Source organism: Mytilus californianus, unplaced genomic scaffold (genome assembly GCF_021869535.1).
Source record: "Mytilus californianus isolate M0D057914Y unplaced genomic scaffold, xbMytCali1.0.p SCAF_11, whole genome shotgun sequence".
In the NCBI taxonomy this organism is placed as follows: domain Eukaryota; kingdom Metazoa; phylum Mollusca; class Bivalvia; order Mytilida; family Mytilidae; genus Mytilus; species Mytilus californianus.
In genome coordinates, this window is record NW_026262593.1 from 40,871,164 (window position 1) to 40,892,626 (window position 21,463).

At 32.4% G+C, this 21,463-nt stretch overlaps 1 protein-coding gene across 1 annotated transcript in view; it reads right to left on the reverse strand.

Annotated features, from left to right (window-relative positions):
• Positions 1-6,664, reverse strand: part of LOC127720913 (sodium/glucose cotransporter 4-like) — a 99,435-nt gene extending 92,771 nt beyond the window's left edge. Inside the window, exon 1 of the mRNA XM_052227651.1 lies at positions 6,590-6,664. Within this exon, the coding sequence (XP_052083611.1) occupies positions 6,590-6,664 (75 nt within the window). The remainder of the gene's footprint in view (positions 1-6,589) is intronic.
• Positions 6,665-21,463: the final 14,799 nt, after the last annotated feature.

Consider the following 21,463-nt stretch of genomic DNA (forward strand, 5'->3'; position numbering starts at 1 on the left):
CTGGTTTCTGGTTTTATAGCTAGCTAAAAACAGTCTCCGGGACAAGTTTGCAATTCCGCTGAGTGCAAAAGTTGTCACCTTATTTTTTGGAGGTAAGTCAAAATGAAGTTGATAACTTGGTTGGTATTAGTTCCCTGATATTTGTCCTAAAAAAAATTGGCTCTAGCACCACTGCTGAAAAAGTTATGCCCAAATTTTTACATATTTCCTCAGAAGAAAAGTTGTTTTCCTCAACGGAAATCAAATTTCCCTAATGGAAAAAGATTTTTCCTCAAAGGAAAAAGATTTCCCTTTGGAAATTTGCTGCATAAATTTTTCCTTTGAGGAAATTTGCTGCATCAAATTTTCCTTTGAGGAAATTCTTTTTCCTGTGAGGAAATTTTGTCAACTACCATTTCATTTGAGGAAATTTTTGACAAACATTTTTCCTTAAGGGAAAATTCAAGACAGCAAATTTCCTCTAAGGAAAATATTGATCTCCAAATTTCCTCTATGAAAATTTCTGTACATCAAATTTCCCCTAAGGAAATGTTTTCCCCTTTTTTTCCTCAATGGAAATTTCTTAACAATACAAACAGTATGAATATAACTTTTGCTTGGCCGAATAAATGATACAAAAGTTATTTAAAACTTTAATAAATTTTTGACTGATGAGTAACATGACATACAAAAACAATACAGTCTGACTGTTTAGGTCTAGGTATTGTACATACTTTATATGACTTTAATTTTGATTCATATAATATTTTTTGTAGCAAAAGTTTTTTGTTTTTTGTTTTTTGTTTTTTGTTTGTTATTGTTTCATTGCAATACATTAATAAGCAACCGATATGTATATCATACTATTTGTGGTGTTCCTAATATTGTGTTCATATTTGCAGATTAAATAAAATAAACACTTTTCATGTTAATTTAAATTTTCTTCTGTTTCAGCTGCTGTGTTCAATTATTCATTCCACTATGTAAGAGTTCAGTGCATAAATCATTCCATCCACTAGACATTTTCCTTCAATTCTCAGAGAAAACATTGTTGCAATTTGTTCTTCAAAGATCTTCCTCTGTATATTTGATATGAGGGAGCGATGTAAATGAGTGGATAAAGCAGGTGTTCATTTCGACAACAAAATACTATTTTTTCTACATTTCTCCCTTCTTTCAACGAATATTTATGTTGTTGCATTTACACAATTGTGTTTTTGTGCACCTATGATAGAACTCCATTTTGTTTATTGCCATTATCATGTGATTATGTTGAAATTTCCTATTTCTTTTTGCAGGAAAGCACACATTCCATTTCACATTAATCCAATTAGCGCACAATGTAGAAAAATATCAACGTTAAGTTTCCTCTTCAGTATTGACCTGTTGAAGATCATGAAAACCAAGATGTCTGACTTATAAATACACAAAATAAACAAATAAAATGTTATAAACGGAGAGAGAAACAGCAATAAAAAAGCTTATTTTCTCAGTAGCTGTATATCATATTTGTTTTTCATTTATTGTTTTGTACTTAAATCAGGCTGTTAGCTTTAGTATGTTTTACATTTTTGTCATGTCAGTGCCTTTTATAGCTTTATATGTGGTATGGGTTTTGCTTATTTGTTGAAGGCTGTACAGTGAACCATAGTTGTAAACTTCTATGTCATTTGTTCTCTGGTGGAGAGTTTATCATTGGCAATCATGCCACATCTTCTTATTTTTATATTAACCTTGCCATATTCTTAATGTGCCTGTCCCAAGTTTGGAGCCTGTAGTTTAGTCTGACACTAAACTTTAGTGGTTGTTGTTGTTACATGTCTGTCATATTTGTTTTTTGTAAATTGTTTTGTTATAAATTAAACAGTTAGTTTTATAGTTGGGATTGTTTCAAATTTTGCATCTTCGGGCCTTTTATAGCTGACTATTATGACTATAGGGTATGGGTTTTCTCATTATTGAAAGCCGTCACTGGCCTATAATTGCTTTCATTGAAGTCTGATCGATAGTTTTCTCATTTAATATACCACATCTTCTTATTCTTATAATAGTCATCATTCAAGGGCAATAACTTTTATAGAAATGGCCTTACAATTTAGGCTTTGTTGGCTTCCGCAAATCATGTTTCGCCTTTCATTTCTGCTGTTTTTAATTTCTCTTTATCTTCTATAGTTCTTGCCCTACACATAAAAAGGGTGAAAATTATTATTTAATGAAATCTTGCATCAATAATTATTTTGCTGTTTAATGTATATTAATGCGTGTTTACTAAAGAGCTACGCCATGAGTGCATGATAAGCTTGTTGCCCTTTTATCTTGTCTTTATGCTTTAAATGAATTTTAATGAAAAACTGTGAGCACTGCTCAAATAGGAACCCCCCCCCCCCCCCTCCTTCGAAAAAAGACATGCACACACAGTGGTATCCGTTGACACAAAACATGAATAATTTGGCTCGATTTAGGTTATCTCAAGTGTATATAAGATTGTGGCCTTGATTTTTAAACCAATAAAATTCAATGATTTTTCAACAAATACAGTCCATAACTCTGCAATTATAAAAATAAATAAATTATAAAAATGAAAAGTGAGTTTACGTCAATAGATAAAAACAATTCACCAAAGTTTCATGAAAATTGGTGAAAGCATTTTTGAGTTATTGTCTAAAGTCCCAATAGTAAAAAAACTAAAATCAGAAATTTTTAAAAATTGAAAAGGAATTATGTTGATATATATAAACAATTCACCAAAGTTTCATGGAAATTGCTCAAAGAATTTTTGAGTTACAGTCAGAAAACTGGAAAATTCCTCCTTTTTTATGAATAGAATCCCATAACTCGAAATTGTAAAATCTCAAATCTATAAAAATCGAAAGGGAGCTTACGTCAATAGATAAAAACAATTCATCAAAGTTTTATGAAAATTTTATGATTTTATAAATTGCAGAGTTAATGTATTTTAATCACATTGATAAAATTCAAAGACTATCGAAGACACTATATGGTTTGCTTGAATTCCAAAATTGGAATTAAGTGCCTGCTAAAATTCAGGAGCCTCGGAGCAAAACTGACTAACTTCTAGACTATCAGACAATAGATTACAAAAAAGGAATTTTGTTTTTGCTTTTCTTTTTCAGCTTTTTTTTGTTAGCTATGTCATTAATACCCACTAAACTAAGCCAATTTAAATTTCCATAATTGTTTGTCTATTCTCTCTAATTAATTAACATTACGTTGTCCACAATTGGAGTCCCTAGTGTGGACAGTCATGCCAGTGTATAACTTGCAAATTATTTTCATACTCCTTCCAAATTTATTTCTTTACATTTTATGGATAAAATAGTAAGAAAGGGGATGAAATTTCATCCGAAAAAATTGTCCATATTTTGAGTTATAGCTAATAGACTTTTCTATAAATTTGAAATGATCTGTCCCAAAAGTAGTACACTACACTGTAAAATTCTCTTTGGGATAGAGCCGATGCAATTTTTTAAATTTGCCTTTTTGGTCTAAAAGAAATGCACAACGTAATAACTGTGTTCTCGGGCCTGTTACCTATTTTTTTTGGCAAAAACTTAATAGGTAAAAAAGAATTTAGCAGCAAAAATGATGAGCAAGACTAGATCTACATATGAGTCAACATTGCCAAAATTGTTAGTTGTCTACTCATAGTAGTTATTGCCATTAAATGATAATTTTTTACCTTTTTTATGTTTAGGGCAAGAACTATAGAAGATAAAGAGAAATTATAAACAGTAGAAATGATCGGCAAAACAAGATTTACAGAAGACAACAAGACCTAAATTGTAAGGCCACTTCTATAAAAGTTATTGCCCTTGAATGATGACTATTATAAAAATAAGAAGATGTGGTATGGTAAATGAGAAAACTATCCACCAGAGTTCAATGAAGTGGATGTAAGCAATTATAGGTCAATGACGGCCTTCAATAATGAGAAAACTCATACCTTATAAGTCAGCCAATAAAGGCCACAACAAGAAAAAATTTCAACAATCCAAACTATAAAACTAACTGCCTAATTTATATAAAATAAAACAATTTACAAAAAACAAATATGACAGACATGAACCAACCACAACCACTGAATTTCAGGCTCCTGACTTGGCACAGGCACATGCCCTATAACAGAAAAGACACAAAGTACAAATCTGTTAGTACTCACAGTTACTGACAGCTAGTTCAAAGCCAATAAAAATTAATAAAAAAAATCATGTCTGTGAGCACTAAACCTTACCCTAACCTGGGACAGTGGTTCTAAAAGCACAACATAAGAACGAACTGTAAAAACTGTCAAGTGGCTCAACTAAAAATATCACTGCAAGACACAAAAAACAACTAATATTAAACCGTGGACAAAGAACACTGAAATAAGAGTACTCACAAGTAAGAATATCAATGAAAGTTTCTCAAAATGTTCATGATAAAATAAGCTTTTTTTTGCTGTTTTTTTTCTCCATTTATAACATTTTTTTTATTTTGTGTATTTATAGGTCAGACATCTTGGTTTTCATGATCATCGACAGGTCAATACTGAAGAGGAAACTTAAAGTTGATATTTTTCTACATTGTGCGCTAATTGGATTAATGTGAAATGGAATGTGTGCTTTCCTGCAAAAAGAAATTGGAAATTTCAACAAAATGGCTATAAACAAAATGGAGTACTATCATAGTTGCAAAAGAACACAATTGTGTAAATGCAACAACATAAATATTCATTGAAAGAAGGGAGAAATGTAGAAAAAAGTAGTTTGTTGTCGAAATGAACACCTGCTTTGTCCGCTCATTTACATCGCTCCCTCATATCAAATATACAGAGGAAGATCTTTGAAGAACAAATTGCAACAATATTTTCTCTAAGAATTGAATGAAAATGTCTAGTGAATGGAATAATTTATGCACTGAACTCTTACATAATGGATTGAATAATTGTACACAACAGCTGAAACAGAGATAGTTTAAATTATAACATGAAATGTGTTTATTTTATTTAATCTGCAAATATGAACACAATATTAAGACCAACACAAATGGTATGATATTCAAATTGGTTGCTTATCAATGTATTGCAATGAAACAATAACAAAGAAAAAAAAAAAAAAAAAAATTGCCACAAAAATATTTTATGAATCAAAATTAAAATCATATAAAGTAAGTACAATACCTAGACCTAAACAGTCAGACTGTATTGTTTTTGTATGTCATGTTACTCATCAGTCAAAAATTTATTAAAGTTTTAAATATCTTTTGTATCATTTGTTCAGTTTAGCAAAAATTATATTCATACCGTTTCACTTTGTATTGTTAAGAAATTTCCATAGAGGAAAAATAGGAGAAAAAATTTCCTAAGGGGAAATTTGATATACAGAAATTTCCATGGAGGAAATTTGGAGATCAATATTTTCCTAAGAGGAAATTTGCTGTCTTGAATTTTCCCTCAAGGAAAAATGTTCGTCAAAAATTTCCTCAAAGGAAATGATAGTTGACAAAATTTCCTCACAGGAAAAAGAATTTCCCCAAAGGAAGATTTGAGGCAGCAAATTTCCTCACAGGAAATAGAATTTCCTCAAAGGAAAAAATTATGCAGCAAATTTCCTAAGGGAAATCTTTTTCCTTTGAGGAAGAAAAAATTTCCCTTGAGGAAAAATCTTTTTCCATTAGGGAAATTTGATTTCCCTTGAGGAAAACAACTTTTCCTCTGAGGAAATTTGTAAAAAAAGGGGCATAACTTTTTCAACAGTGGTGCTAGAGCCCAATCTTTTTAGGACAAATATCAGGGAACCAATACCAACCATGTTATCAACTTCATTTTGACCTACCTATAAAAATTAAAGTGCCACATTTATTTACTCAGCGGAATTGCAAACTTGTCCCGGAGACTGTTTAAACCTCTCACTTGTATGACAGTTGCATAAAATTCCATTATATTGACAACAATGTGTGAACTATATAATAGTAAGAAAAATAATGTTACGCATTACCTTAGAGTATATCAACCAACATATGTATTGTGACCCTATTGTCACTTCATATCTATAGTATTATTGTTTTTACTGACAAAGGCAGGAAAGACAATTTCGCTTAGGTTTGGTAAATAATTATTCCTGATATGAACGATACAGAATGAGAAAAAAAACAGACTAATATTATTTGTATAAAACTGTTTAACCATAATCTAAATGTTCCATTAAAAAGCATAAATAAAGATACCTATTCATTATCATATATTCAATTTATATAAACATCAATTCAAAGTTATATATATACAAAAAAGTATAAGAAAATCCCGACATCCAATGTAAATTCCAAAAGGGGAACGTCAATAAAAACTGACTTAATCAAACCGAGTGGAAAATAAATGTCATATTCCTGACTTAGTATAGACATTTTCCGAAGAAATTAGTACGTAAAACCTGGTTTTAAACCTAGCTATACCGCTCACTTGTATGACAATTGTTTATAGTTCCGTTATTTTGACAAAATGGGGTGAGCAACCAAAACCGACATAATATTTTAATGTGACAATAATTGGGATCCAGCAGCCAAAATTTTGATTTATAGAAAAACATTACTCATTAACAATTACAATTCTTACCCATATTCCAACTCCTAACACTGCAATTAAGTACAGCAATATAATGAGTATATCTGCCCAGTTTAAAACTTTCATTATGTCTGTTACGTCCAGGAATATAAGGTAAGCATTTTCTTCTGTAGATTTAAGATAATGTTCAAGGTCTTGACAACATGTCACATGCCCTTACTTCTTACATAAAGTTCAAATTTAATGTAAGTGTGACATTTTAAAAAGCTGTGCACTAAAGATCTTTATTGTGAAAAATTTATAATGACTACTAAACATTAATGAATGCATAACTTTTCAATTTATTCTGTTTTCATTACATGTGTATATCTTGAAGCATAATTAATATAAAAATAAGAAGATGTGGTATGATTGCCAATGAGACAACTCTCCACAAGAGACCAAAATGACAAGTTTGGATTTAGGTGACTTTATTGCAAATATTTTTTTCCCTTTTTTATCATGTTAACATAAATAAAAAGCAACTGTATAGAAAAAAATGTGGTGCTGAACTGCCTTGGTCCCGAAATGTCCGAAATTTAACCGAATTGTCTTTTGACCGGTGCCGAAATGTCTCGCTACCATCATGAAGTTGGATGTGGTATTAAAACATTTGAAATCTTTTACTTCAGGGGACCCTGTACTAAAGGGTAACTTGTGCAGTGTCCTCGTATGTCCAAAATAGAAGACCACCTTGCCCCGTCATCTTGAAGCTGCGCCCCTCTGCCCTTACACTTTAAAAAAAAATGTGCCATAAGGCTTGTTTTCCTTTCCATAGACGAGTTTCCAATTTCCTTTTTATGAATGAACTGGCTCGGTTGACTCAAGGTCATTAGCGGAAAAATGCCTCATAGGTCAATGTAACTTGAAAGTATTTGCTTAATGGCGTCTATTTTTTCCGGTAAAAACACCTTTTCGACCCCAATGGCTACAATGTTTTTTTGACCAACCATGTCGAATGGCTTCACACATTTTCAGTACTTTTTTTTAATTTGAAACAAATAAGGCTTGATTGCATTTGATAACTTTAAATGTTTAGGTAAGCAGTAAATTGTACAAATAATCATGATAATATTGAGAATGGAAATGGGGAATGTGTCAAAGAGACAACAACCCGACCATAGAACATTTTTGTTTGTGAATTATATTAGAAAGGAGCAAAGACTGGTGATTGCATTTTTGTAAAAAGTGACATTAAAGTTCAGGTAAATTAAATCCTTACCTGTTCATTGACCTCATTGTAAGACAGCTCATCATACCGTTTTTGGCCCAGTGATTTTTTTTTAAACAATTAGAAGCCATTGCATGTACATATAGTATAATAAGATTGTAGAAAAGCTGTTTATACAGGAACGAATCTTGGAAACTTGTTTGTCTTCATTTTTTAATGTAGAGTTATTTCCCCTAAGATTGGTTTTGTTTTTAGAAAATAACTGATAAGATACACCAATCTGTTTTACATTTTAACTTCTCAAGATAATCACTATAATGAATTTATTTTGTCTGGGTTTAAATTATATGATTTTGAAAATAATTATGATGGAAACAAAATTCCTACTTAGACCACTGTTTTACATTTTAACTGCTGATTATAGTAATTTCAATGAGAATGATGCACTGATTTGATTTCCTACTAGACTAATGATGCAGGTCATAAACATACTGATCTATCTGGTTAAAAGAATGAGGTTGCTGTTTAAGATATCGTAATATCTAATTACACTACTTTTCATTTTAGACTATGAAATTGCTGTATAGAAAGCTAGATACCCCAGCCAGCTTACTATAATCCAAGACATCTATACAGCTGGCTAAATATATCTAGTCTTAACTATCCCTTGAAAAAAGATAAAGGATATAAAAATAAGGAAATTAGGTATGATTGCCTATGAGACAAGTATCCACCAAAGTTCAAATAAAGTGGATGTAAGCAATCATAGGCAACTAACGGCGTTCAACAATAGAAAAACCCATACCGTATGGTCGGCTATAAAAGGCCCCGACATGAAAAATATGAAATAATTCAATTGAGAAAACGAGCATGTTAACAATTTTTTTTTCTGGATAAGGTATTGAAAGCTTCACATATTTCTGTAAGAAGTAACTTAAGTTAATGTATTAAGTTCAGAATAAAGGGGCTATTTATATTTGGCAATGAAAAAGAAGCATCTGTTCTAAAATGCTGGCCGCACAAAAAGTCCCCATTTGTATGGGAATGTGCCTCTCTGCCCTTAGTTTCTAGCTCGACTGATTTGCTTAATGGAGGGATAAATAAAAACATAGATGCGTATCAACAATTACATAATCTTATATCTATGCTGAATAACAGATTCAATAGGCAATATCAAAGCGAACACTACCTGTGTTATAATTGATCTTGTTAGTTAAGCCTTGTTCAGTTGGTGTTTACTCTGTAATATCAATGTACGTAACAAGGTTAAGTGTTAAACTTTATTTATAGTTATGGTAAGTTAAGGGTCTGGGTTAGTTTAGTATTATATATAATTCTCGTAAAAGAAGGAAACACTTTTGACAGAATGGGACCACAGATACATTCCCAAAATGGGATATAAATTTCCCAAAAATCCTAATTTTGGATTCAGCTTTAAATTTATAAACAAATTGCATTTGTTTAGATTAGCATCTTTGTTGCTGACTTTTTCAAAAACAGTATATGTTGCTATGATTCCTTTGAACCTTTTTTTTTCAAATGGATCTAAAGACCTTATCACTATTTGAATATCTGCTGTACTTGACATATTGACATTTTTCAACAAAAAACATTATGACATCCCAATGTACCATGACTCAATCATACCCATATTTGCTCATTGTTGAACGGTGTACGGTGGCTGTAGTTGAGGAAATTCACGACATTTGGTATCGGATGGATAGTTTTCTAATTTGTAATCATAACACACCTCCTTATATGTACACTTAATTTAACACTGTAATACAACAATGACTATCCCCATTGATCTGTGTCCACACTTGTTTTAAAAGGACATTATGAGTTACTATATATTATTCTTGTGTTCCGTATCTATCGTATTCGTTCTTTGTCAGGTTGAAGTTACAATTATCATATATGGGTTTTTTTCTAAATCGTTTCCCGGCTTCCTATATAAAGCAAATTGCTTTTCATCAACTTTAAAACAAAGGCATTTCTACCGAATTATAATACAAATTCAAGCTTACTTATATTTGTACATTATAACGGTTATTAAAGTATATAGAGCAGAATATTACAACCATTTTTTTTCACACTTTCTCATCATGGGATGATAGTTACACACTTTACTATTATCGGTTTAATACCAGTGCTGTACAGAAAGCAATCCGTTATCCGAGACTACGTGACGAAAAGTTCGATATATGTACAAAATTAACGAAAGTCGATCAAAAGAACATTCGTCCAAAATACTTTTCAAAGTTGGATATTCGAGCGAAAAATCATAAGAGGATAACAAAAATCCCATCAAAATAAGATTAATTAACTTGAGCTGCTTTAAAGTTCGGCAACCCTGCAGACCTAAAAGAGAGGCGAAAGATACCAAAGGGACCTTCAATCTCACAAGTCGTAAATAAACTGACAACGCCATGGCTAAAAAAGAAAAAGACAAACAGAAAAACAACATTTCACAAAACACAACATAGAAAACCAAAGACTGAGCAACACGAACCCCACCAAAAACTGGGGGTGATCTCAGGTGCTCCGGAAGGGTAAGCAGATCCTGCTCCACATGTGGCACCAGTCGTGTTGCTTATGTTAGTACAAACCCGGTGATAAGTATTATTCGGTAGGTCACATTCGGGGAAAAGGGGACGGGATTGTATACGTAATAAAAACAATTGTCGTAAAGTTTTGTTTTCAACCAACCCTCATTGTCAATGTCTAGATGTAAGTCAAGATATGAGGCAGACTTATTGTATCTGCTTGATCCTTTATCTCAAGTTCGATGAGATAGATGCGTTCAACATAGTCACCAAACTTTGAATTATTTAGTGAGATGATATCATTTATATAGCGGAAAGTGAAGTTAAAGGATACTGCTAACATTTTCTTTCTTCCTATGAAGTTCCTGTATGATTAAACGACCAAGTCGGAAAGAAGAGGAGCCCAGTTGGTTACCATAGGAATGCCGATTGTTTGTTGACAAAAATGTCCTCCAAACGTATCAAGAAATGTAGCATCTTGATAGTGTCAGTTTTAGAGAATTTTGTGTTTGATCATAGTGATTTTTGTCGAGCCTGCGACTTTTGTCGCAGAAAGCTCGACATAGGGATAGTGATCCGGCGGCGGCGGCCTTAACTAACTTCTTAAAAACTTAATATTTCAGAAGGAAGAAGACCTGGATGCTTCATACTTTGTATATAGATGCCTTATGATATGAAGTTTCCGTATGTCATAATTCCATTGTCCTTGACCTCATTTTCATGGTTCAGTGACTACTTGAAAAAAAATTAAGATTTTTTGTAATGTTAATTTCTCTCTTATTATGAGTAATAGGATAACTATATTTGGTATGTGCGTACCTTGCAAGGTCTTCATGCCTGTCAGACAGTTTTCACTTGACCTCGACCTCATTTCATGGATCAGTGAACAAATTCTGACATCGGACTCGGACTTCTCTTAAACTGAGTTTTACTGTGCGTACTGTTGTGCGTTTGTTTTTTTCTACATTGGCTAGAGGTATAGGGGGAGTGTTGAGATCTCAAAAAAACATGTTTAACCCCGCCGCATTTTTGCGCCTGTCCCAAGTCAGGAGCCTCTGGCCTTTGTTAGTCTTGTATCATTATTAATTTTAGTTTCTTGTGTATAATTTGGAGTTTAGTATGACGTCCATTATCACTGAACTAGTATACATATTTGTTTTATTAGCCAGCCGAAGGACGCCTCCGGGTGCGGGAGTTTCTCGCTTCATTGAAGACCCATTGGTGGCATTCGGCTGTTGTCTGCTCTATGGTCGGGTTGTTGTCTCTTTGACACATTCCCCATTTCCATTCTCAATTTTAAGGTTAAGTTTTCGTGGTCAAGTCCATATCTCAGATACTATAATCAATAGGCCTACTATATTTGGTGTATGTAATGATTGTAAGGTGTACATGTCCAACTGGCAGGTGTCATCTGACCTTGACCTCATTTTCATAGTTCAGTGGTAATAGTTCAGTTTTTGTGTTTTGGTCTGTTTTTCTAATACTGTATGCAATAGGTCAACTATATTTGTTGTATGGAAATATTTTACGATGTACATGTCAGTCTGGCAGGTTTTATTTGACCTTGACCTCATTTTCACGGTTTATTGCTCGATGTTAAGTTTTGGTCTGTTTTTCTAATACTGTATGCAATAGGTCAACTATATTTGGTATATGGAAATATTTTACGATGTACATGTCAGTCTGGCAGGTTTTATTTGACCTTGACCTCATTTTCATGGTTCATTGCTTATGTTAAGTTTTTGTGTTTTGGTCTGTTTTTCTTAAACTTTAAGCAATAGGTCAACTATATTTGGTGTATGGAATGATTGTAAGGTGTATATGTCTGTCTGGCAGGTATCCTCTGACCTTCACCTCATTTTCATGGTTCATTGGTCAATGTTCAGTTTTCCTGGTTACCTTTGTTTCTTAATAGATACTATAAGCAATAGGTCAACTATATTTAATACATGGAATGATTTAAAGGTGTACATGTCTGTCTGGTAGGATTCATCTGACCTTGACTTCATTTTCATTGTTCATTGGTCAATATAGAATTTCCATGGTTTGGTCTGTTTCTTTTAATTTATACTATAAGCAATAGGTCATCTATATTCTGTGGATGGAATGATTGTATTAAAGGTGTACATGTATTTCCGGCTTGGTTTATCTGACATTGACCTCATTTTCTTGGATCATAAATGTTAATGTGATACTTGTAGTAAAACTTTATATGTAGGACTATCAACATAAAATCAATGGTCAGTATAGTAGGCGAGACATTTCAACGTGTGCACTCTTGATTACAAAGTACAAATATCAATATTAACAATTCATTCAGTGCAATGTGTGTGTGAGTGATATATAATATTTTATGGCGGATAAGTGAGGGTCTGGATAAGGGGTTGGGATGGGGTGGGGTGGGGTTGGGGGTGGGTGTTTGGGCCTTCGTTTCTGTATTATAAATTTTTTAACCCATTTTTCTATACTCTTTATAATTTGGGTCCATTATTCTCTATTTTTTAGAATTTTGCACCCCATTATTCTCTTTTCTTTATTTTTGGTCTATTTTTCTCTATTCTTTTTTTTCTGGCCCTTTGTTCTGGACGTTTTGCAGTATTCTGTAGATCCCATCCAGACCCTCATAAATACATTATGTATTATATAGATCTATCAAAAATAAACATGTATCTGTTGATCATTTTGTGTATCTATTTATAAACCTTCTTATTGTTAATGAACAAGTCTTGTGTGTACAAAATGGCACAGAATGCAATGGAAATTTGTGAGATTTGTACCCAAGCTTCAGGAAGCTGGGTATGCGTTGAATGTGAACATATATTTTGCCATAACTGTAAGACGATGCATCTCAGGATGAAACAATCTCGTAATCATACTTTTAACGAACGAGGAAATCAGCATAACATACAAAACGTGTGTGATTCACATAATTTGGAATATATTTACTTTTGTGAGAATTGCAACACATTAGCGTGCAATACATGTATTGTTAAGAACCACAAGGGCCACGAAATGTCTACAATATCTGATGCTTCCCTTGACAAGAAACGTGAAATTTCTGATATATTAGCCTTTTATAAAGAGAACATTAGGAATCAACAAAAGGTGGGCGATACGGTTAAAGAAAAATTGGCAAGTCTTAAATCGGAAAGCGATAGAATTGCAGAGGGTATAATTAACCGTTGTAGCATGCTACATTCCAAAATAGACAAGGTCAGAGATTCAATGATACATGAAATTGGCAACATGTTCAATAAAGAACAAATAAAAGGAAATATGTATATTGATAAAATCAAAAGTATGAATGACGCGATGAAAGACGTATGTCAAAAATTTGATCAGATCGTGAAAGAGAAAAACAGTGTAGCCTTGCTTATGTTTTCACAAACTTTCCAAAACGATAATGAAGCCATCGGTCATAACATACCAGAGAAGCCAAATATTTCAAGAATCAAATATTATGAGGAAACCTCTGATGAAAATTGGATTCATTTGACTATTCAAAATTTATTTGGAACTTTAGAAATTACTAATGAAACTTTAGCCGAATCTAAGCCTGGTGACTGTAAGCAACAATGAAGATCACGGCCCTTATTTGTATATAGATTCTAGTTAAAAAAATGTATGGTTTGTCTATTAAATTTTGTATTATAATCTAATAATTCTTATATCATGATTTGCATATCTACAATTAATTGAATCGGATTGGTCCGTTAGATTTTTTTTTCACTTGGTTAACACTTCGATAGACCATGTTGTCGAAACTAATTTCTTAACCTAATGAAAACACTATGGCGAAATATATTCACGGTGATGTTACAATTTACCTTCTGCTATATAATTGTTGAAAACAATGCGTCGACTTGAATTTACTGATCATTTCAATAAAAAAAATATGTTAATTTTATGTTGAATTGGGTTGCGAATAGTGAAAAACAAGTTGCTTTCTTTAAAAAAAGAAATGCAATCGTGAACCTAAATGCCTGTTTGGTATATAAGATTAGATAATATTGTTACATCAGATACATTTTTTATATAAGATGTAGAAAAACTGATATGGATTCTTAATGAAACTTCTATTCAATATTGGGCATTATTTTCTTGTTAAAGAAATCATGTCTCTCTCTCCCATCCCGCTCTCTTCCGATAGATAACATTACAACATGCTAAATAGGAGGCAACCACTGAATGTTCCATTCTGTGATGCTGTTTTGAAAATTAGAGGTAGCTTCCTGGCTAAAGTCGACATGTAAATGTCAAAACAGTCTTTGTTTTGAAGAAGTTTAAAGAAATGAATCATGATCATTTGTTTTTGTAGCAAGTTTGAAAATAGTTCAAAACCCTAAGCTATATTCTTATTTGTTAATCCCGTACTAAAACCGTTCTGGAAAACCATTTACACTGGTTAGTATGGTTTGGTCATTGTCTATCATAAGCTTGATCTCAATTTATTTATACCCTTGGCAACAAACTCCAATCAGACTTTTAGAGTAGAAACAATTTGAAACCTCAACTTTATATTTAAATTAGTTTGTTCAAACAAATCTCACTTTTTCATTTATAACTTGTCCTTTTGTAAATAAATCAAAATATAATGAAGTTGTTGATTCGTTGTTATTATTTGATTGTGTGACAGACAGAGGAAATCAGAAATAACAATGCCAATTCAGTATAGCTCATGTCCAGTACGTAATTCAAAAATCCTGTTTTACAATCGCATGTCCGTTGAATACGGATATTGATTTTAAGAAAAATAATTTGTTACTATGATGTGCTATTTCTTCCTTATGAATACATACGTTTTTGTATCGCCTAGTTTGTAAAGATATCGTGATACTTTTTCGCTAAAAACGCTCTAGGCCTCTTTGTTGTTAGGGATAAGGGATCGATAAATACCCTGGCATGTCCGGTCTGTGTTTTTGTTTGATGTTTTTTCTGCTTTGTATCGATCTGATGAGTGAAGTTATTTTCAACTGATTTTTATATTTTGTTCTTATGTTGTGCTGTTACACCACTGTCCCAGGTTCGGGGAGGGTAGAACGCTCTTAAACATCCCCGCCACATTCTTTATGAGCCTGTCCCAAGTCATGAGCCTGTAATTCAGTGGTTGTTGTTGGTTTATGTCTGTCGTATTTATTTTTTTTTTGGTAAATTGTTTTGTGATGAATTAGACTGGTAGTTTTCTCAATTGAATTGTTTCATATTTTTCATGTCGGGGCCTTTTATAGCCGACTATAAGGTATGGGTTTTCTCATTGTTGAAGGCCGTACGGTTGCCTATATTGCTTACATCTACTTCTTTTCAACTTTGGTGGATAGTTGTCTCATTGGCAATCATACCATATCTCCTTATTTTAATAAAGATCCTCTAAATTCGCTTATGAATACAGGTTGCCTCAACTCCTTGAAAACAAATTGACGGAATTCCCAGAAACTTGCACCGATTCTTCTTCAGGACGGACACGAAGTTGTGCATCTGCTACTTTAACTTTTAGTATGATATTTTGTGTATGTATTGGGTGGGGGGTGGGGGGTCAAATCCAACAAAGAATATCACTCAGTGTGTCTGAAAATCGTACATATTAATAGAATTATTCTAAGGACTCAAACGCATATTCATTTATGGACTGCTTCGATAATTTCTGCATTTAACACACCTAAAAGGTGTCTTGAAAATTTTATCGCAATTTCCAGGGTTAATTTGCATTTTTTAAAAAGATTAAGTATGGTTTTTTTTTATATATAAAAAGAGGAAGATGTGTTTTGATTGCCAAATGAGACAACTCTCCACCAGAAACCAAATGGCGAAGAACTGAAGTAAACAACTATATGTCACAGTACGGCCTTCAAAAATGAGCAAACCCCTTTAGTAAGCTATATAAGGCCGCGATATGACAAATGTAAAACAATTCATACGAGAAAACTAACTGCCTGATGCATCGAGTTGTCGTTTGTTATTGCTTTTGTTTCCTTATTTATATTTTGATAAAAATGTGGAGCCTTTTAATATTACTATGAATATAAGTTCATTATATTATCTCTGACTGTATCTGTCATCACCCAGTCTCTATAAAAGACATTCGTTTTTAAGCTGACCTTGCCCACAGGGCCAAGTGAGATTTTCTCATCACTTGGCGTCCGTCGTCCGTTGTCGTCTGTTAACTTTTACAAAAATCTTCTCTGAAACCACTAGACCAAATTTAACCAAAATTGGCCACAATCACCATTGGGGTATCTAGTTTTAAAAATGTGTCCGATGACCCCGCTTGCCAACCAAGATGGCCGACATGGCTAAAAATAGAACATAAGGGTAAAATGCAAGTTTTGTGTATTATTTTGAAACCGTTATAAATAGAGAAAATCTGACGAGGACAGAAATGTTCAGAATGTTGAGCTCTACTTATAGTCCATATGCGTCAAAACTGTCAGATGACTTCTTATAGGAGGTATTGTCCTTAAATGAAAAAAAATTACCATTTTTTTTATTCATTTTTTCCTACTATCTTGAAAACTATAATAGATAGAGAGAAATTTGTATATGCAAAAATGATCAGCAAGACAAGTTCTACAAATAAGGCAACATGGTTGAAATCGTCAGTCGACTAATTATTAGAGTTATTGCCCTTTGATGACGATTTTTACCAATTTTTGCGATTTTGCCTTATATCTTAAAAATTATAATAGATACATAGAAATTTAAATAAGCAAAAATGATCAGCAAGACAAGAGCTACAATTAAAACAGATGGAGAAAATCGTCCGACGACTACGTATTGGAGTTATTGCCCTTTAATTACGATCTTTCAGAATCGTCATCATACCGCTAAAAATATTTTTTTATAACTTAAAAATAAAATGTTTCGTTGTAGCATCTTATATCTGCATTTTACACATCTCATTCTAAGGTTCATTGTGTTTTTCATTAATCTATTTTCTATTTAATTTAATTTGTATTTTGATAAAGGAAAGTTTGTTCCGATATTTTACCAAGTAAAGAAATGAACTACTAACATGTCCAATAATAATTCCCTTTTTGCTATTTTATATGAAAAAGGAACAACTTTAGAAACTCGATTCTTGTTTGCTCGCATCTTTCTTGGCCGTAGAATTTTAACTGCTGTTTAAACAGATTTTGCTCTTTTTTAAGCTAAAATGGCTTAGTTTTTAAAGGCCCCATCCATTGACCGTCACTTAATCTGCAATGTGAACCCAGCTTGTAATTTAGAAAACTTAACATATGCGACGCTAATTTAATTAACTACTGATGTAGGATATCAATCCGCCTCGATTATCACTTATCTCTATAGCAACTGTAAAACGCTAATGCATATTCATTAGATCAATTAGTAACCTATTACGCGGGCGGATATAGAAAAGAACAGATGTATTTCGAAAAGACAGGAGGCATTTCCGGTATTCCGAAAGACTACAAAATCAACCAATATATATGCGTGAACCCCTGAGGGTTCACGCAATAAAAATAAAAATAAAAATATTCAAAATATAATACTCGATTACTTTAATTTTACGCAAAAGCTTGAAAATGGTAATGCAAGGTTAGAAAATATGAGGTTTGTTCTACTATATCGTGAAATTCGAAAAACTGAGAAAACTTATATTTTATATGTAAAAAAGTACATTTAATATTTTCCTGGTTCATGGTATTTTCTTGCAGAAATCATCAGTATTGATACAACAAACTTACTTCAAAAAGCAAAGCCATCTTGTCACAACGGAAAAAAGAACGAGCTATTATTTTAATCGAGATTTTGACCGGCCATGTATCAAATAAGAATGGTTAGATTATATAAAATAAAGTAATAGTACACACGTCTTTCTGAATCAAGCCCAATATTTTGTTAGGTTTAAGTTGGAAAACAAAATTTTCATATCATTTCAAAAAGTTAGTCGTTTTGTCACAACATCCACAGAGCGTAATTGATGTCTTGCTCGTGTTTCAAAATTTAGATCATAATGAAGTGCAGAGGGTAAATTAAAACAAACATTACTAAATGTTTGTGTTAAATATAATCAGAATAAAACACATTTTTTCGAGAAGTTTTTGGTGTGTAAAATGAACTGCTGTTCCAAAAATCTAATGTGCTTCGGAAATTTTTCGTTTGATTTTTTCTGTTTGTGAGCAATTCGTTTCCGTTTAAACATCGATAATCTCTAGAAAAAAATGTTTTTAATCCTATAATATTTTAAGGTCAAGGTACAGTAAATGGGCTATGTCACATATGTTGTAAAATTATGCACACAACTTTGGTTCGTTGACCTATATAATACCTGAAAATCGAAAAAAATACGTGTTTTTTTTTGTTTGTTTGAAATATTACTGAATTTATCTTTTTAAAAAAAGAATGGATGCACAGTTGTATAGAAAGCACATAAAATCGGCGAAAAAGTTCTTCAATTTGTTTTAACATCATCAAATTTCCAATTGCAAATCCATAGATTTTTCTTTAAAATTGATATCCTGTTGGTATATGATACATAGCCATTTCGATAATGTAAAATAATAATTATTTGACTTACATCTAGAACCAACCAATAAGGGTTGGTTGAAAACAAAGTTTTACAACACTAGAGATAATTTTAGCTATAGTACAGGTGCTATTTTTGGTAGCGTTTTAAGTGTGTTTTTTTTTTTAGTTTTTCGAGATAAATTTTATTCCACATTGGAATAGAACCGAACTAATCCGGAAAATATTAGACATTCCTGTTGAAATTTTTCAATCATTGAAAAATCAACTTTTTTATGTTTTTTATACACGACAACATCATCCGAAAACTGTTTATTATTTCCCCAAATTGCACCGATTGTAAGCTTGATTTTAATTCTTTTAGTTGCTCTTACTTGACCGAGTAATAGAATGTTCTACCAAAAAGCAGCTATACTCCGGAGTCAAAAGTGTTTCCAATAGTGAGAATGTCTATTACCCTCTGAATTATGAACTTCAAGGAAGTTGTTTGCATATGCCAAGAGAAAACCGGGGTAGTAGCAAATCTTGTAGAAAATAGCTAGCTCATCAAACTATTTTAAAAGATTGCTATATTTGGAAAATAATTGATATACTAGTATTAGTATCAATGCTCAATGTTTCATTTTTATTTTGTACTGCCAGTTACTTGTCAATGAATGGCTGGTACATTGTCTTAAAAATGCTGCCAGTAGTCTCTGAATTTGCCATGGTTGGTGGGTTTTCAAACCAACTTGTTTGCATCGAATATTACACATGTATCTCATACCTTAGTATCAACACCGATACAGTTTTATCTCAGCATTCCTTTTTCCAAATGAACGTGCATATTGATGGTCGAGTACTAGTGTAACAGAAATAGATACCCAAACATCTACAATTGTAACATATCATATCGATTGTACGTGCGATGTACATCAGGTATCGTCATCTCTTTGAATGGTTGTGTATTATTAGGAAACCTATTGTTATCGGGCATTCCAATCGGTTTTAGTAAACTGTGTGGCGTTTTATAAAAAAAGGGAGACGGAGTTTTTACTAGGCAATTTTTCTTGTACATATGACTAGTTTAAATAAAATGTTCATATAGATCCTATATATGCTCTTGATTTTTACACTTCATGACTTTTAGTAAGGTTTCAAATTACTTTTGGGTTGAAATAACCAATGAGCTTCATCATTGTTTCACTAGTTGGTTTTTTTCTTCAGAAACTTTGATCGAGTGTTAATCTGTATGCCGTTCATCCTTGTTATTCATTTTTATGTTAACCAAACGTCTATATTGCTTATCTAAATCTAAGATTTTAACATTTTGGTTTATAAATTTCCGAGGATGAAGATAGATTAAGTCATCTTCTCACATGCTTGAAACGGGAGTATACATCACCAATCTCTGGCAATCATGTGTAAATATAAAAAAACTAAATTCAAACAACTCTCAAGAACATGATTCTATTACATTTATTCTGTTATCATGAAAAATTTCCGAAAAATGGCCAAAGTGTGAAAAAATTCTGATTTTTGAAACTCCCCCTTAATTTTACCCTTTGACCACAATTTTCAAAAATCTCTACCACTTAGGCACCTGATGACAGGCTTTATTCCGAAAGGCATTAATTACAGTTATATTCAAAATAAGATCAAATTAATCCGTGAGGTATTTCGGTCCATTAAATGTTTTAATATACTCTTGATGTCACCGTACTTGTGTACATGATAAAAAATAAAAACAACACTTTTAAATTTTATGCGTCCTACACGCTTTTTGGATTTACCTTCACCTTGAACGCTCAAAGCAAAATATGAATGCCAAGGATGTATAAGTAACAAAACACATGGTGAACTATATGACCTATAGGGGTTTAAGGAAGTTTGCTACTCAGTTTCAAAATAACAAGATTTTCATTACACTAGAATATATTGATAGGGGTCTAGTAAAGGAACTAAAAAACCGAAAAAACAAATATAGGTCCGTGTGCTTGTTTTCGAGATATTAGCCATTGAAATTTTGGCGGGAAAATGTTCTCTCTTGATTTTTCATAGCTTTATCATTGGCAACTTTAAGTTCTCAAAAACTATTAAAAAATAACAAAGATTTTATAAGAATTTGACAGATGACTTATAATTATACATGTTAAAGATTTATAAAAAGAAAAATTGGGGTTAGTGGGCAAAACTTTTTAAGGCATTCAAATGTATAAAACCAGAGAATTCCGAAAATCTGACAAAAATTCCAAAACATGACAAGCGAACATCCTTAAAATAAAAACCAAATGCATCTAAGGTCAACTTTGCCTGAGTGAGTTGGAACCTTAGTATCTTAATCATTTTCCAAATTTTAAACGGACAATTAAAGAATTGTATGTTATAAATCATGTCGATACCGAATTGCTGACTCAGAGGCTTAAGGTTGCTCGGCCCTTTAACAGTGCGCATATTTTAACGCATGTTACTAACGACGAGCGCCTTGGAAACGGTCGCTTTGAGGGGTTTTCTCAAAAATAGTTTTGACGACATTGGAACGCGGGCGTGTATGAAAGCACCCTTTCCCGATGTCAACAAACCATGCAAAACGTTCTACAAAAGCCACAAAACAGGAAATACGTACGGTCAGGACTAAAGTGGTTTGTTCATTTTTCACATAAAAAGGACAGAATTATACATGATATATTAAAGCGTAACATTAAA